At 49.6% G+C, this 19,078-nt stretch overlaps 1 protein-coding gene across 8 annotated transcripts in view; it reads left to right on the top strand.

Annotated features, from left to right (window-relative positions):
* lrp4 (low density lipoprotein receptor-related protein 4) overlaps window positions 1-19,078 on the top strand; it is a 195,944-nt gene that overhangs the window by 94,341 nt on the left and 82,525 nt on the right. For all 8 annotated transcript variants that reach the window (XM_060941861.1, XM_060941859.1, XM_060941857.1 and 5 more), the window contains exon 2: window positions 6,657-6,803. In XM_060941861.1, coding sequence (XP_060797844.1) covers window positions 6,657-6,803 — 147 coding nt within the window. The remainder of the gene's footprint in view (window positions 1-6,656; window positions 6,804-19,078) is intronic.

The raw sequence follows: 19,078 nt of genomic DNA, 5'->3' as shown, positions 1-19,078 counted from the left end.
CCGCAGACAGTTGTAATTTATCGTTGAGCGGGGAGTAATAGGCGTGCGTGATGTTATTCACCGTCACAACACAAGGGGGCGCGAAGTCACGAAATCGCTAGGAGTAGTTGGTGGGTGTGGTTAGTGGAGTGTTTATCCTCCGGTTACTTATAATGACTAGAACTGGAGTCGTATAGATGTCCGTACTTCCTCACTTCCTCGATCAACCGCTCTTCGTGCTGCTCCATCTTCGCTCGTGTTTTTAAAAATGGCGGTCGTGAAAACAAACCAAACCGGGAAAGTAGGGAAGCGGAAGTGCGTGTACAGCGGATGTAGAGTGGACCAATCAGAGCCCTCTTGTCTGCGATGCTGTCTGCGAGGCTTCTGCGGTGGTCACAGTTTTTGGGAGGTGCGCGCAGAGTGTCTGCGAAGGTGGGGGGGCTACGCAGACGCCATCTGCGACGCTATCTGCGAGGACTGGGTTGTCAGCATAAATTGGCCTTAACGAGCGATGATTTATCATCGAACGCAACATTCCAGACATGAGAATGCACAAGTACAGAACATTCACCTGAGCTTTACCTCTGTGTTACACTCACTACGTTTACATGCACGCCCAAATCGAGCTGCTGTTGGTAATCGAGCAAAGGGTCCCAGCAGGGGTGCCAGAGAAATCCAATCCTACATGCACAAGTGAAATCGGGCTATTGTGCAAGGTGCACTGTGCACCCGAGCCACACGTGGCGCTACACGCCCCATCGTGTTGGTACACTTCCGGTTGTCGTCATGAAGAAGAGCTATAGTGTTGCCAGATACTGCTGACGTTTTCCAGCCCAAAACATGTTCAAATCCGCTAAAATGCACTTAAAACCCCCAATCTGGCAACACTAGCAGTTCCGTGTTCAAGCTGTTAGGCTTGCTCTAACAGACTATGGCTACAAACTGTCCGGCGCAGACCACTGTTTTGTAAGACAACTTATTTTGCACAATAATATTTTTCTGAAGTCCATTTTTTGCTTACAAAAATATATATTTTTTTTGCTTACAATTTAACTTATGTCTTAATAAATACACAAAAAGTTCAATTGTTTTGTTTTTATTGACATTCTTCAGATGTTGGACATATATATCTCATCTCATCTCATTATCTGTAGCCGCTTTATCCTGTTCTACAGGGTTGCAGGCGAGCTGGATCCTATCCCAGCTGACTACGGGCGAAAGGCGGGGTTCACCCTGGACAAGTCGCCAGGTCATCACAGGGCTGACACATAGACACAGACAACCATTCACACTCACATTCACACCTACGCTCAATTTAGAGTCACCAGTTAACCTAACCTGCATGTCTTTGGACTGTGGGGGAAACCGGAGCACCCGGAGGAAACCCACGCGGACACGGGGAGAACATGCAAACTCCACACAGAAAGGCCCTCGCCGGCCACGGGGCTCGAACCCAGGACCTTCTTGCTGTGAGGTGACAGCGCTAACCACTACACCACCGTGCCGCCTGGACACGGACACACACACACACACACACAGATGTATTTGGTGATACAGTAAGTGAGCTAAATTTTAACAGTGCAAACAATGCCACAAAAAGAAAAGATTCATGCCGTTGTCATGCCGACCGAGGCTGTTGTGTTTCCCGCTTGTGGTCTCGTCACTCGTCACTTCTGGAAGTAGCTCGACAAGTAGCTCGATAGGGTTTACATGCACAAAGTAGCTCGGCAGAAATCGCATAATCTAGGTTGTGTAGCTCGATTCCGAGAAATCAAGTTCGGTTCAATTTCAGCCGAATTAAGGTGTATACATGGCATTTTGAACTTCGATTTCAGTCGAGCAACGGCAGAAATTCGATTCTCTCTATGTGCATGTAAACGTAGTGACTGACGAGCTTCAAGTCCAGTATCGGGCCAGAACACAGCCCTGTGTGGATCACGAACCCGGTGTTCTGCTGCCGTGGGATAAAAATTTACGAATAACCAGTAGGACGGGACAGGATTATAAAACGTGTGTCGGCATCGTGACAGAGTCTGAAAACGAGTAGAAGAGAAACTGGGGCAGGAGTGAAAGTGTGTGTGAGGGTGGTCTCCAAAAATCTAAACCACAGCATTAAAACCATAATGTGTGTGCTGAGAGTTGAATAAATAGACTCTGTGTGTGTGTGTGTGTGTGTGTGTGTGTGTGTGTGTGTGTGTGTGTGTGTGTGTGTGTGCATTAAATGAAGACAACCTTTTACCGGTGGCAACTGCTGGGTGTTCCTTTCACTGCACACACACACACACACACACACACCTCTGTGCCAGTGCTCACATCCTGGTAAGGACAGCAAAAGGCGGACCATTAATTAGGACCAGACCTCCCAGGTGACTCTGTAGAGGGCCTGTGTGTGTGTGTGTGTGTGTGTGTGTGTCAGTCACAGAGACTGCGTATTGAATGATTGAACAGCAAAAAGCTGGGAGGTCTGAATAAACAAATAAATGAGGAAAATCTTAGGCCCGCCCCCATTCCAGCCCAAGTACACAAAACTCCGCCTCCAGAACCAGTGCTGCCAAATTGTAGTAAAAATGTTTGTCGTAGGATTTTTTTTTCTGTTTAAGTTTTTTTGAAGCACAGATTTATTTATTTGTTTATTTTTGCCCGTAGGAGAGATTGCTAGCTGCACAGGGCGCTCGCCGAACTGACACTTAGAGAGGGGCGTGTCTCTAAAATGATTGACACATGGCTCGTCCAGATCGGAACAAACATTCTGGACCAGAAGGGAGGGTTCGAAATGGGTTTCTTTGGAAACTTGTGCAGAGGCTATGGATGAACTCCTAGTCTTTGATCATTTGAACATGTTTCCACGTTATTTGTAGGCGTGAGAAAGAGAGAAGATTGACTGTGACATCCGCGGTAACGGGTCAGTGACCGCGGCTCAGCCACACCCTCATCCTGCACTGGGGTTACAGAGGTGTGCAGGTTTTACACTCGTGATTCTGTCGTCTATAGGGACAAACTTTATCTGATAAAGAGGTGTGTGTGGACACTGCTCGCTTTATCATGCTCAAGATCGGTGCGTGTGTGTGTGTGTGTGTGTGTGTGTACTGTATAACTGATTAGGGGCACATCGTCAGTTGACGCCAACTTCCTGGGGACTTTAAATCTGTGTGTGTGTGTGAGAGAGAGAGTGTTTCATTTTCCATTCTCTCGCTCGCTCGCTCTCTCAGAGCTTCCAAAAGCAGCACATCTGGAAGCCCTCAGTTTGGAAGGCCCCCTCAGTCGCCGTGGTTACCGTCGCTCTCGGTTACGGTGGTTGACAACAAGTATATTCATACCTTTTGTGTGTGTGTTTGTTGGTCACTGGATGTTTTACTCTGTCATCTGTAGACCATTAACTATCCAGTGTGTCTCTCCGTGTACACACACACACACACACACACACACACACACACACACAGTGACGCAGCTTCCTGTTATCTGATGGAGGAAGAAATCATGGAGAGAGAGAGAGAGAGAGAGAGAGAGAGAGTCTGAGCAGGAAGACAGAAGTCAGTGCTGCTGTGATTTCAGAGTGATTTTACACGTCATCATGGTGACGTTTCTGAACCGCTGCTGTGTGACGGGTATCAGATAAATCAGGCGAGAATCACGGCGTGAGTGAGAGCCAATAAACACACGGGATCAACCTGCAGGAGGCCGCGGTGACTTCCAGCATCTCATCTCATTATCTGTAGCCGCTTTATCCTGTTCTACAGGGTCGCAGGCGAGCTGGAGCCTATCCCAGCTGACTACGGGCGAAAGGCGGGGTACACCCTGGACAAGTCGCCAGGTCATCACAGGGCTGACACATAGACACAGACAACCATTCACACTCACATTCACACCTACGCTCAATTTAGAGTCACCAGTTAACCTAACCTGCATGTCTTTGGACTGTGGGGGAAACCGGAGCACCCGGAGGAAACCCACGCAGACACGGGGAGAACATGCAAACTCCACACAGAAAGGCCCTCGCCGGCCACGGGGCTCGAACCCGGACCTTCTTGCTGTGAGGCGACAGCGCTAACCACTACACCACCATGCCGCCCTACGCTGATTATTATTATATTAAATATAAAACACAGTGAGTCGAAATCACTTCCATTGCGATGACCCTTGTTCGTTTCGCGCTCTTTACCTTTTATGGAGGCTTGTGGGCGTTGCGACATGCAAATAAGCTGCGTCTCAGGAAGGCGCTCAAACTCATTTTGATTCAAAACCCATCAATCAAAAGTGTCGTACGCGGTGAACTAACGTAACATAACATAACATAAGCTCGCTAACATCTCGGCAAACAGCTGCTACTTATCCAGACAACATAAAGGACGATCCAAGGCAAACCTTCATGGGTTCGACGCCACCGAGTCCTGAGGTTCTCATAAACACCCGGCGTGAACAGCTCCTTTTCAGCTCGCTGGCTTGGTTTTACTCTTTCGCCTGCCGTAAAGAAGAACCTCCCTCCCTAGTGAAGGCGGCCATCACATCAATCCGCCTCTGTCGGTTTTGCCGTAGACATTTTCAGCGACTACCGTTTCCTCCCGGAATGAGAAAACAGCTCGAAAAAGCCACGCCCACGAGCAGCATCCGCTACACGTGCACGCTGACGGGAACGCTATGAGTCGGCTTCGCGCTTGTGAAAGTAAAAGCAGCTGGAAGTCATTGGTTCAGCTACTGTGAACCATCAGCTGCGTTTCTGCTTCCAGATCTTTCCTCCTAATCACTGTCCAGAGACTCGGCGTGCGACTGCAGACCGCACGGCTCCAATCCCCACAGAAACTCAGCCGTCTGAGCCGTTCCCCTCCAGGACTTCATTTTAGTCTTTATTGTTTTAATTCGAGGTCTTGTGTGTGAAGCCTCGACTGAAACCATGACAACGAGAGTAACGGCAAGACGAGGTGAGGGACGTGTGTAAGGGTGTTAATAGATTTAGGATTTGAACAGAGCCCTTAATGCCACGCCTCAGACAGATCAGGAGGCAATTTTGATCGAAACCGTCGTGATTGGCTCGCGCAAGACGCAGGACGAGAATCGCTGAGCATCGCTACTGCGCCAGCCAATCAGAACGCTCGCTGGAGCACGGCTGAGCAGACGAAACACAAAAGACGGCAGGAAGAAGTGAGGCTTAGTGGGAGCATTTTCTTTCCCTTAGATTCACACACACACACACACACACACGTCTCCATCTGAGAGCTCCTGCAGTGTGTTCATGCCTGAATAAAGACTTAAATGGCCATTTATTGGTGTGTGTGTGTGTGTGTTCTGATCTCCCTTAATAAGCCCTGTCTCGCTGCCTGTCTGTAACATGATCTTTCTGTCCATCACTCCTTATTCATGTCCATTGTCTTTTCTTCTTCATCGTTTTTGTCTTCTTTCTTTCTCATCTCCATGTCTCTCTCCATCCTATCCTTTCTCTGTCTCTCTCTCTCAGGGAAGGTGGGATGGAGTGAGACAGCAGAAACAGCAATAGCATCTTTACGTTCCTCTCTTTCCTTTCCGTCTTCATCTTCCTTTCTGCGTCCTTTCTCTTTTTCGTTGTCTGTTACTTGCTGTTTTTCTCTTCCAGTTCTTGTTCTTCTTCTTCAGACGTCTGACGAAATCTGTGGACATGCTGGAAGTCGGGTGGCACGGTGGTGTAGTGGTTAGCGCTGTCGCCTCACAGCGAGAAGGTCCGGGTTCGAGCCCCGTGGCCGGCGAGGGCCTTTCTGTGTGGAGTTTGCATGGTGTCCGCGTGGGTTTCGTCCAAAGACGTGGCTTTTTGGCGTTTTATATTCTTTAATTAATGCCAATAAAATGAAGCGAGTGGTTTTCATTCAGTGTTCCTGATGGTCCTGTTAGTCCCTGCAGACGATGTGATCTGTAGTCGATTAAGTCGGGGTTTTCATTCGTTAGTCGTGTGTGTAAATCTAGACACGCTCGGGAGCACGAGTAGGATGCGAACGTTTTTCCTGAATGCCAAATTTCTCGTGTAATCTCTCGTATGAAGGGTTTACGCATGAAATCCGTTCGTATCCAGAGTTCGTATCCCATTGTGTGCTGAATTACACACACACACACACACACACATCACATTATCTCTAGCCGCTTTATCCTTCTACAGGGTTGCAGGCAAGCTGGATCCTATCCCAGCTGACTACGGGCGAAAGGCGGGGTACACCCTGGACAAGTCGCCAGGTCATCACAGGGCTGACACATAGACACAGACAACCATTCACACTCACATTCACACCTACGCTCAATTTAGAGTCACCAGTTAACCTAACCTGCATGTCTTTGGACTGTGGGGGAAACCGGAGCACCCGGAGGAAACCCACGCGGACACGGGGAGAACATGCAAACTCCGCACAGAAAGGCCCTCGCCAGCCACGGGGCTCGAACCCAGGACCTTCTTGCTGTGAGGCGACAGCGCTAACCACTACACCACCGTGCCGCCCTGTGCTGAATTAGTTATTTTTAAAAAGTAAACATAACGGAGTAAAACTGCAGTTTTGATTTCACGAGGTAAGAGTTTAACCTTACGTGCCAGGGAAAAAAAGTAAATGTATGAAATTCCTACGACAAAAAGTTTCCGCTGAAGCTCACAGCTCCAGTAACACGCAGAGGGGCTTGACAGTGCTTAGAGCTGTGTGTGTGTGTGTGTGTGTGTGTGTGTTTTACAGGTGTGTGTGGCAGCACGGACTGTTCCTGTGGGAAGAATCACTTCACTTGTGCGGTGAGTGTGTTTGGCGAGTGCACCTGCATCCCAGCACAGTGGCAGTGTGATGGAGATAACGACTGCGGAGACCACAGTGACGAGGACGGCTGCAGTGAGTGCGCACACACACACACACACACACACACACACACACACACACACGCACTGCAACCACCTGCTGAGTTAAAAGACTCTGGATTTGTGTGCATGTCTAAATCTGTGTGAGAGAGAGAGCGAGAGAGAAAATATCCTTTCTTAGAGCACTACAGGTGGGATGGACCATCGTGGGCCAGAACTGGCACAGTGTACCCATAATCCACTTCTCCTTGGGTTCCAGCCGGCGGGAGATGAGCTTGAAGCTGGGGCTCTCTGGAAAACTGAGAGAGAAAGAGATTATTAACTTAAGGGGGAGAAAAAGGATGGTCCTTTGATCTTCTCGCCTATCGAGCAGTTTCTTTCTCCGTCATGCTTCGTCCTCAGAGCTGATTTACATAATCCCCAGCATGCACTGCTGCAGGGAGACCACGCATCCACCAGCAGCCTGCTGTGAGCCCTCCAGCATCAGCTCTGTTCAGCTCCACAAACCAGAGCTGAGAACATCTGTGTGTGTGTGTGTGTGTGTGTGTGTGTACATCACGGGCGATTGCTCTAAGACAGTGAGGGAGGCTCAGCCTCCTCTAAAAATGACGAACATCGTGTAGGATGAATTGCGCTAGGCTTATGTTATAGTCGACCTTATAACGTTGCTATTTCAGATCCAGAATCATAGAAATATATGTGCTCAACCCACTACAGTGAGAAATCATTCCGTTATAACTTTCCCCAGTTCGCCTCTAGTGTGTGTGAGTTTTTCCCCCTCGTGACAGCGCGATGCAACCCAGCCTCAGTGGACTTCAATGGCATTTGGGAGCTCTGCGCTTTTCAATCTCAAAATGCAAGACGGTTATTGGACAAATACTGCGAAAACGCCCGCCCACGGACTCCCAGCCTCACAGTGGGAGGGACATGGCAAAGCTTTCCGCGAGGAAACTGGTGATTGGTGAAAGCGGCCGGATATTTTCTTTGATTGACAGCTCGTTTCAAATATAGACAGGCAGCGGTGAATCTCAGTTCAGTCCCATGCGGATTCGCAAGTGCTGTGGTGTATTGTAAGAGATCAGCTTACATTTCGATTTCATTCATTACATACGGTTTCTACCAGCTTTTTTAGTTTGTATATATTTTCATTGTAAATAAAGTGTAAATATAGTGTTGTCAAGTTTGCTATCTTAGTTCCGTTTATTTGAGTGACTGAACTTGAACTTGAGGGGGCTAGTCAGCTAGCAAGAAAGCTGAGCACGGAGGCCAAGCATTGCTGATTTAATTTTGGCGAAGCCATTTGCCAGTCTTCCTTTCGAGGAAAACATTAAAATTAAAGAGCAGGGTAGACCAACGCCTCAAATTGACTTGGTGAAAAAGGTAGGGAATAATACTCGTTCCTTTCAGCTCTCCTGGTACGAGAAAGTGAATTGGCTAACAGCAAGTGACCCACATCAACAACAGTAAATAGGCTACTTTAGTAATATGTCATGGATGGACCAAAAATATAGAATCTATTTAAAATGTTTATGCTGAGTATATTATATTGGAATATATATTTCTCTGGATATGAATTAAACACAGCTACAATTTGGAAAACATTTTTAAACAAAAACACAGCCGAGAACATTTCACACTACAGACCTGGATTAAAAGTGAAGGGTTATCAAAATTGTCAATAAAACGTTTCTCAATCAAAATAAGTAAAATATAGGGAAAGTGTCATTGAATGAAATGTGTGGCACCCAGCTCTATGTTTGGCTCCCCAAGGTCAGTGCTTGTGCCTATTCCAGAACACTCTGCTGTTACTGCTGAGGTTCCTGACAAAGAGCTGCTTTCAATAATGATCAATTTTTAAACAACATGCCACAATTTTAAAATATAAAATGTTAAAATATACCCCTCCCCCCCAACACCACCATCATGTATATTGGACAGTAGGCTAATGGGCTAAAAGAACCTGTTATTTCACAGTTTGTGACGCTGCCAACAATCAGCCAGATCAGAGGCAAGAGTATGGGCAAAATTGATGTTTTTTCTTTTTTCTTTTAAAATCTGGAAATATCATAACCGACCAGCCTCCCCTGTTTGAAAGACTACCAGCCGCCACTGCTCTGCAGGTGTGTTCAGTAAGGGTAAGAGCCCTGATAATATACACTTCTGTGAAGCTCATCTTCAAAGCATGCATTCTTGACCTGCAGATATGCCAAGTGTTATCTTCAAACACACACACACGCATGCTGTACTTGCCCAGTTACCATGGGAGCCAAACTAGGACATAAGGGCGGAGCTTAAAGACGATGTCATTGTTCAGACAGAATTGTCACCTGAATCTCTGACCTGGGAGCCAGAAATCTGAAAACCTCCAGTTCGGCTGAATCCCAAACGGCTTCCTGTTGACTCCGTTCTCTAGGGTTTATTCCCGGGAAATCTGATCAAAACTGTTTCTCGATTCCCGGGAAAGGTTATGACGGGAAACCGGGAAAATAGCCTAATAAAAAAAATCAATGGTGCGTGTCTATTTGTTGACATACAGTAACGTTGATGGAGGCGACGGTGGCGCAGTAGTTACGGTAATACAGAACCACCAGCAGTAGGCCGGTGCCTGCTGAGAGCGATGGTGCGTCTTGTTCAGAGGCAGTCGATGGTAGGCCTACACAATCGAGTGCGCAAGGGGAAGTTCCGAGTCTGAATGAAGAAGTCTCGACTCAGAGTGAAGGGATCCTAGCATTAGATCTGCAGCAGGCAGTTTCTATGACCACTGCGCCAGCGTCAGAGGAAATGAAAGACGGTGACTTCATGAAAGTTATAACCAAAGAATTTTCCCTCTTCGAGGCCACCAACAGGAGGCCACCTCACCTGCAACAGTTGTTTGATGTTCTAAATACTGTCCAGGCTGCATCCGTGGAGGCGGACAGAGCATTTTCTATCTGCGGCCAATTTGTCACGAAAATCCGAAACCGCCTAAGCGCAGAGTCTATCGACGCTCTCTGTTTCTCGAAAGCACACTTCCAGAAGAAAAAGAGAGAAGGACAGGGTCAGGGTGAGAAATGAATTGTAAACTTAAAGGAATATTGAGCCACGAGTTCATTGCAAAGCGAAATTTATTATTTCAGTTCAGGTTCTCGTTTTCTATACTACGCCTGTGTTTAAGTCAGGGCTTTGAACCAGAATTTTTTTCCTATTGGTTCGTTCCGAACAGAAACGGAATTTTAACGTTTCCGGTTTTGGGTTCCACCATTAAATAGACGTTCCCGAACCGGTTAGAACAAAAAAATGTCGTTCCCGGAACGGTTAATTACGTTCCCTGTCAGCTGTTTAACAAATGGCTATAAAATGATGTCTCTGTCTCATCCAGCTTAAGCCAAATGTAGGCTAATTCTATTACAACCTTCATTAAATAAGACAAGAAATAATTCAAAACAATTATTATTTCAAATGTTGGCGATTTGGATTCTCAGTATGTCTTCCCATCTACACAAACAGAAAAAGTGCCAAAAATGAAAGAGAATTCGTTTAGTGTGTTACCAAAGGCTAGTCAGGCCCTATACAGGGCTTTCCACAAGCGCCGGCTGCCGGCCATACAGCCGACTACACAATTAAGTCCAGCCGGCTACTTTAATGACTATTATTTTTGTAGCCCACAGGTTCTAAATATTAATTTTCGATTTTAATAAAATTAAATGTTTATCTAACAGACTGACAATGTCAAACTGAACCGCACTCATTTAAGTTGTGATTCGTGCTGTTTGTACCGATAATAACCACAAATTCCCCACAGACTTCGCTGATCCGCGGCCCTGACATGCGGTGTGCGCGTGCGCGCACTCGGCGGAGGCAGTAGTGTGCACGCGCGCGCACTCGGCGGAGTTTATTTTGTGTTTAACACCCCCCCCCCCCAGCTGGCTACTTATTTGTCATGTCTGGCTAGTATGAGCCTTAGTGGAAAGCCCCGTATGCATTGATAGGCTAACAGAGGTTAACGTCATTTAATGTTCGCGAGCCTCTCATTAACGTGGACAAATATATTGACATCATGTTTGAAATTGACGTTTTTGAATAACGACAGACTGCAATATTTACCTCTTATTTAAGACGTGGAGACGTGATAGTAGTCCACCCTCCCGCTCTCTCCATTCAGTCAGCGAACGTCACACAGGAAGTGAACCCCAGCGGGTCATAGAAACTTGCGCAGGAGAAGAATGGCTTTATTTGTAGGCTACGGAAACTTTGAGGAACGAAATAAAAACCGGTATTAACCGGTTACCATTATTTTTAATAAGCGTTTCTGTTCCGGAACATAAAAAATAATAAAGTTTCTGGTTTCGTTTCTGTTCCATGTGAAATAGAAAAAGTTCCCGGTTTTCGTTCCTTGAACCGGTTCAAAGCCCTGGTTTAAGTAGGCTAGTGCAGTGCAGTTGTACACTTTGGGGTAATTTTCTTTACTTTATTGAACATGTAGGCTACGTGTTTAGCTACGTGTTTAGCCTAAGTTTTTTTGTATTACTTAAAACCACAGGCTATCGTTTTCTATATGCCTACCGTATGTCTACCGTATGTGCACAGTTGTAGCCAACATTTTTGGGTCATTTTCTTTCATTAATTGAACACGTAGATCAGGGCTTTTCAAAGTGTGGGAGAGTCCGCCCCCCTCAGAGAGCAAATAAACAACAGCGCCCCCCTTTACAATTTTCGTTGTTGCTATACTTAATGTTCCATTCGTATTTAAAAAAAATGGTTGTTGTACACATTTTTTTTTCTTTTACACATTTAAAACATATGAGCTTTTTTTTAAAAACATCTTGTTTTACACATTTTAAACATCTCATAGCATCGTTAGCTAGCACCTCTTGGCAGACAACACACTGTGGCAGTGGAGCATCTTCAGATCCAGTCCATGAAAAATCCAAACTTTAAATAATCGTGCTCATACTTCCTTCTTTTTTTTTTTGTTGCTTGGCCCAGACTCTGTCTCCTCACTCACTGGAGCTTTAGGTACTAAAAATCGATCCGTTTTGTCTCTGGTAAAGGCTAGCTGAAGTTCGCTAAATGTCCGCAATAGTAACTTATTCTGGTTTATTTTTCCTCACGTTGCGCCCCCTCTGAAGAACTCCGGCGCCCCCTAGGGGAGGCGCGCCCCACACTTTGAAAAGCCCTGACGTAGGCTATGTGTTTAGCCTAAGCTTTTTTGTATTATTATTTAAAATCAGAGAGGAATATGCCTGCCCTGAACAATAAAGAAATATTTGGTTAACTTCGAGTGATTATTCCAGTTTGCAGCCACTTGCAAATATTAACAGCCCCGTAATGGATTTAGTTTAGGATAATGGATGAGGAAGGAATCATTCAGTGGTTAACATTATTTTGTTTTTATAATGGAGCTCTGTAAAATGTTGGTTTATATAGGCTAAGGGTTCTTCAGAAGACAAGTCGGGGACAATCCACCGTAATGAGCGCTGCAGCAGATGTCGCGCACGACGGCAGTGGCGGACTTTATTATTGCTATGTTCATCAATGGGCACGTATTCTTTTGCCCTAATAATGATGCAAATAATGTGTGACATTTTGTATCAAATTGTTAGTTTGGGACGAATATTTGAATTATACATACATAAGGCCTACTTGGGCTAAAAAAAAAAAAAAAAGAACAAAAAAAAAAAACCGCAGGTATTTCCTGGGATTCCCGGGAAATGGGTCGTCTTATCCCGGGATCTGATTCGTGTCATTTTCGGGAAAAATATTAAACCCTGGGGTGGCACGGTGGTGTAGCGGTTAGCGCTGTCGCCTCACAGCAAGAAGGTCCTGGGTTCGAGCCCCGTGGCCGGCGAGGGCCTTTCTGTGCGGAGTTTGCATGTTCTCCCCGTGTCCGCGTGGTTTCCTCCGGGTGCTCCGGTTTCCCCCACAGTCCAAAGACATGCAGGTTAGGTTAACTGGTGACTCTAAATTGACCGTAGGTGTGAATGTGAGTGTGAATGGTTGTCTGTGTCTATGTGTCAGCCCTGTGATGACCTGGCGACTTGTCCAGGGTGAACCCCGCCTTTCACCCGTAGTCAGCTGGGATAGGCTCCAGCTTGCCTGCGACCCTGTAGAACAGGATAAAGCGGCTACAGATAATGAGATGAGATGAGAAGTGCGCTGCGTCGCTGCGTATCACAGTGCTGTGGCAGTGCTAATGATGCGTTTGTGGAATTAAAGCCACTGTTTCATGTCATGTGCTGAATAAATATGCCGCAGTATGACGTGACTGGCAGGTCGAACGGAGCCTGTCGACGCAGGTTCACCTGGATCGTAACGTGCCACATCTCGCACCTCGGATGAAAGGAAACGGCGTGATGGACGGAAACACGCTTTCAGTTCATCTGCTTCCGAGCACAACTTATTCAAGCGTTTCTTTATTTAAAACTTTTTGCTGCCCCCCAGTTGGTTGTCATGGCAGCACACTAATGCTTTCTCCTTTTCATCTGAGAAGTGTGTGTGTGTGTGTGTGTGTGTGTGTTCTCCACACTAAATGGTGTTCAGGAATTGACTTCATATGAAGTGGTTTTGTGTTGACGTTACAGTATGAGCGCTGTGCGGTATGTTCTGTAGGAACGGTGTCCCTCGTGTAATAACCGTACTCTGACGCGTTCCTGTCGTGCCGTCTCACGGCTCCAGCGTCAGATCCCGAGCTCGGCTTCGGTCTGCGTGGAGTTTTGCGTGTTCTCCTCACGTCCACGTCTGTGTTAATGAGGGAGCGGTGCTGTGAGGTGCGAGTGTCCACGGTGTGTCTTCGCGTTCTTTCCCCACTGTATCCTGAGGAGTGAGGCGGCGGCGGCGGTGATGACTCATCAGGTACTCCAGCTCGTTATCACACCTTCTCTCTTTCACAAACACGGAGCGCCTCAGCAATACAACCACGACGTTTTAGTCAAACTCTCATCAAAAGTCTCTGAACGAGCGCGATGGAGACCGAGAGACAGAAAGAGAAGGGGGAGAGACAGTGCTGCACAGGTATTTCTCCTGAAGGCCATGTGAAGAATAAAAAGAAGAAGACCTGACAGGTGCAGAAAGAACATTCTTCCCCATCTCCTCCACACCTCTCTCTCTCTCTCTCTCTCTCTCTCTGCAGAATAGGTGTGCAGCTGCTGGAGTCCTGCCAACGAGTGAAGGGAGGCATGTTTTTGTTCCGAGCGGTGGATCTGAAGAAGGCAGAGAGAGAGAGAGAGAGTGCTGATGAAAACCTGCAGATGAATGCAGTCTAATTACCCCATCAGAGAGAACGAGGGAGTGAAGGAGGGAAAGAGAAGAGTTAGTTAGTAAGAGTGCAGTTGTGTGTCCGGTACACACGAGCACAGCTGAACATTCAGCACCAATTAACCCAATTAAGTGCACACGTGGTGTCGGGTTGCGTGTTGGACGAGCCGATGGACACACGTCATCTCGGGGATCGGGACTGGATCCTCACAGTGATCCACACTGAACTGGTCCCTCACAGTGATCCACACTGAACTGGATCCTCACAGTGATCCACACTGAACTGGTCCCTCACAGTGATCCACACTGAACTGGATCCTCACAGTGATCCACACTGAACTGGATCCTCACAGTGATCCACACTGAACTGGTCCCTCACAGTGATCCACACTGAACTGGATCCTCACAGTGATCCACACTGAACTGGTCCCTCACAGTGATCCACACTGAACTGGATCCTCACAGTGATCCACACTGAACTGGTTCCTCAAACTCCTTCTGAACATCACCACAGTGACGCGAGGGCGAGCTGTACGGACCCAGAGACCCACAACTGGTGTGTGTGTGTGTGTGTGTGTGTGTGTGTGTGTGTGTGTGTGTGTGTGTTCAGGGGGAGTGAATTAGTGATGGGACGGTGAGCAAACCAGAGACTGAGCAAGATGGAGCCACACTGACCCACATTCTACACACACACGCACACACACACACACACACACACACACACACACACACACACACACACACACGCGCACACACACCCCGAGTCAGTGCAGACGGAGTATGAATGGAATGCAGTGAACAGACTGGAGAGTTGAGTTCACTCATCACACTAACGTACGGGGCGGAGTCACATCTGCAGTAATAAGAGTACTAATCCACACTCAGTGCCTGCTGCAGGGCCGCAGCGGGAGGAGGAGGGACGTGGCGCCGCCGCAGGTCCGCAGCGGAGGAGGACGTGGCGGTGCGCCGCCGCAGGTCCGCAGCGGGAGAAGGAGGACGTGGCGCCTCGCCGCTGTGGGCTTCAGACTGCATGGCAGCAGTTTTGGGGTGACACTCGGGTGTCCACATACTTTTTGGCCCCACAGTGGTTCATCATTTGTGGTTTATTCCAGGAACACATGGTTAGAGTTAAAGTTCCCTCCATCTCTCTCTCTCTCCCCCCTCTCTCTCTCTCCCTCCCCATCTCTCTCCCCCATCTCTCTCCCCCTCTCTCTCTCTCCCTCCCCTCTCTCTCCCCCATCTCTCTCCCCCCTCTCTCTCTCTCCCTCCCCATCTCTCTCCCCCATCTCTCTCCCCCCTCTCTCTCTCTCCCTCCCCCCTCTCTCTCCCCCCCATCTCTCTCCCCCTCTCTCTCTCCCCTCTCTCTCTTCTCTCTCCCCCCATCCTCCCCCCCTCTCTCCCTCCCCATCTCTCCCCCCCTCTCTCCCCTCCCATCTCTCCCCCTCTCTCTCCCTCCCCATCTCTCCCCCCCCTCTCTCCCTCCCCATCTCTCCCCCCCTCTCTCTCCCTCCCCATCTCTCCCCCCTCTCTCTCCCTCCCCATCTCCCTCCCCATCTCTCTCCCCCCTCTCTCTCCCTCCCCATCTCTCTCCCCCCTCTCTCTCCCTCCCCATCTCTCTCTCCCCCCCTCTCTCTCTCCCCCTCTCTCTCTTTCTCTCTCCCTCCCCATCTCTCCCCCCTCTCTCTCCCTCCCCATCTCCCTCCCCATCTCTCCCCCCCTCTCTCTCCCTCCCCATCTCTCCCCCCTCTCTCTCCCTCCCCATCTCTCCCCCCCTCTCTCTCCCTCCCCATCTCTCCCCCCCTCTCTCTCCCTCCCCATCTCTCCCCCCTCTCTCTCCCTCCCCATCTCTCCCCCCCTCTCTCTCCCTCCCCATCTCTCCCCCCCTCTCTCTCCCTCCCCATCTCTCCCCCCTCTCTCTCCCTCCCCATCTCCCTCCCCATCTCTCCCCCCCTCTCTCTCCCTCCCCATCTCTCCCCCCCCTCTCTCTCTCCCTCCCCCATCTCTCCCCCCTCTCTCTCCCTCCCCATCTCTCTCCCCCCTCTCTCTCCCTCCCCATCTCTCTCCCCCCCTCTCTCTCCCTCCCCATCTCTCTCTCCCCCCCTCTCTCTCTCCCCCTCTCTCTCTTTCTCTCTCCCTCCCCATCTCTCCCCCCCTCTCTCTCCCTCCCCATCTCTCCCCCCTCTCTCTCCCTCCCCATCCCCCTCCCCATCTCTCTCTCCCCCCATCCCCCTCCCCATCTCCCTCCCCATCTCTCTCTCCCCCCCTCCCCCTCCCCATCTCTCTCTCCCCCCCTCTCTCTCTCCCCCTCTCCCTCCCCATCTCTCCCCCCCCTCTCTCTCCCTCCCATCTCTCCCCCCCCTCTCTCCCTCCCCATCTCTCCCCCCCTCTCTCTCCCTCCCCATCTCTCCCCCCCTCTCTCTCCCTCCCCATCTCTCCCCCCTCTCTCTCCCTCCCCATCTCTCCCCCCCCTCTCTCTCCCTCCCCATCTCTCCCCCCTCTCTCTCTCCCTCCCCATCTCTCTCCCCCCTCTCCCTCTCTCTCTCCCTCCCCATCTCCCTCCCCATCTCTCCCCCTCTCTCTCTCTCCCCCTCTCTTTCTCTCTCCCTCCCCATCTCTCTCCCCATCTCTCTCCCTCCCCATCTCTCTCCCCCCTCTCCCTCTCTCTCTCCCTCCCCATCTCCCTCCCCATCTCTCCCCCCTCTCTCTCTCCCCCCTCTCTTTCTCTCTCCCTCCCCATCTCTCTCCCCCCTCTCTCTCTCCCCCTCTCTCTCTCCCCCTCTCTCTATCTCCCTCTCTCTCCCTCTCTCCCTCCCCATCTCTCTCCCCCCATCTCTCTCCCCCTCTCTCTCCCCCTCTCTCTATCTCCCGCTCTCTCCTCTCTCCCCTCTCTCTATCTCCCCATCTCTCTCCCCCCCTCTCTCCCCTCTCTCTATCTCCCTCTCTCTCTCCCCATCTCCATCTCTCTATCTCCCTCTCTCTATCTCCCTCTCTCTATCTCCCTCTCTCTCTCCCTCCCCATATCTCTCCCTCCTCTCTCTCTCCCCCCTCTCTCTCCCTCCCCATCTCTCTCCCTCCCCATCTCTCTCCCCCCATCTCTCTCCCTCTCTCTCTCCCCATCTCCCTCTCTCTCTCCCCAACTCCCTCTCTCTCTCTCTATCTCCCTCTCTCTCTCCCCATCTCTCCCCCCTCTCTCTCTCCCTATCTCCCTCTCTCTCCCTATCTCCCTCTCTCTCTATCTCCCTCTCTCTCTCCATCTCCCTCTCTCTCTCCCCATCTCTCTCTCTCTCCCTTGCTCCCTCTCTCTCCCCATCTCCCTCCCCATCTCTCCCCCCTCTCTCTCTCCCTATCTCCCTCTCTCTCTATCTCTCTCTCTCTCTCTCCCCATCTCCCTCCCCATCTCTCCCCCCCTCTCTCTCTCCCTATCTCCCTCTCTCTATCTCTCTCTCTCTTTCTCCCTATCTCCCTCTCTCCCCATCTCCCTCTCTCTCTCTCTCTCTCCCCATCTCCCTCTCTCTCTCCCCATCTCCCTCCCCATCTCTCTCTATCTTTCTCTCTCTCCCTATCTCCCTCTCTCTCCCCATCTCTCCCCCCTCTCTCTCTCTATCTCCCTCTATCTCTCTCTCTCTCCCCATCTCCCTCCCCTCTCTCTCTCCCCTCTCCCTCTCTCTCTCTCCCTCCCCCCCTCTCTCTCTCCCTCCCCCTCTCTCTCCCTCCCCCCTCTCTCTCCCCATCTCTCTCCCCCCCTCTCTCCCTCTCTATCTATCTCTCTCTCTCAATCTCTCTCTCTGTCCCTCTCCTCCTCTTTTTCTCTCTCTCTGTCCCTCTCCTCCTCTTTCTCTCTCTCTGTCCCTCTCCTCATCTCTCTTGATCTCTCTCTCTGTCCCTCTCCTCCTCTTTCTCTCTCTCTATCTCTCTCTCGATCTCTCTCTGTCCCTCTCCTCCTCTCTCTATCTCTCTCGATCTCTCTCTCTGTCCCTCTCCTCCTCTCTCTCTCTATCTCTCTCGATCTCTCTCTGTCCCTCTCCTCCTCTCTCTCTCTATCTCTCTCTCGATCTCTCTCTGTCCCTCTCCTCCTCTCTCTCTCTATCTCTCTCTCGATCTCTCTCTGTCCCTCTCCTCCTCTCTCTCTCTATCTCTCTTGATCTCTCTCTGTCCCTCTCCTCCTCTCTCTCTCTATCTCTCTTGATCTCTCTCTCTGTCCCTCTCCTCATCTCTCTCTCTCGATCTCTCTCTCCCTTTCCTTCTCTATCTCTCTCGATCTCTATCTCTCTCCTCCTCTCTCTTTCTCTCTCTGTCGTTTCTTCACCACCTGAAATTCTCATCACTCTAAGAGAATAAATTCTGTCTCTCAGGGAAAACTGCCCCCCGTACACAATACAGAACTGACCATGGGGGGGTGGGGGGGGGGGTGCGTGCGTGCATGTGTGTGTGTGTGTGCGCGCGCGTGCGTGCGTGTGTGTGTGCGCGTGTAAGAGAAAAGTAGCCCATAAAAAATGAGTGATGGCGCGCCGTCCTCCAGACTTCCTTCCCAGCAGAGACATAAACACATGCATGCCGAGACAGACACACGTGTCCGGGCGCACGCAGTGCAAGTGCATTCTCTGTTTTACACACACACACACACACACACACACACACACACACACACACACACACACACAGTCAGACATGCTCTCTCTGTATTAAAGCCACAAATCACGTGACCGACGTGTTTATTTTTATTTTCGGACCTGTTTCTGTGTTGCGTGTATAAGCAGAGTCTCCCCCACGTGCTGCTGGTGCTTTTATGCGTTTATTAGTGCACGCACTGGTGTGCAGTGTAATATCTGCAGCTGTGGAATACACAGTTACACACTGATGTAGTTACTTTAAAAGGTCTAAAAGGATCCAGTCCAACATTAACACACACACACACACACACACACACCCTAGAAAGGTGTTCAGAATATGTACAGACGTTAGTGTGTGTTCACAAACACTCTGTAATATCGCACCCAGAGGTGACGTCTCCCCTCTGCCGCCGTGTGATCAGAACTCATTCTAAGGCAGCGCTTTAGCTTAACGATCCCTGTGCAT

Source organism: Neoarius graeffei, chromosome 15 (genome assembly GCF_027579695.1).
Source record: "Neoarius graeffei isolate fNeoGra1 chromosome 15, fNeoGra1.pri, whole genome shotgun sequence".
Taxonomy (NCBI): Eukaryota; Metazoa; Chordata; class Actinopteri; order Siluriformes; family Ariidae; genus Neoarius; species Neoarius graeffei.
Note: the sequence above shows the minus strand (reverse complement) of the source record. Positions and strands in the feature narration are given on the sequence as shown.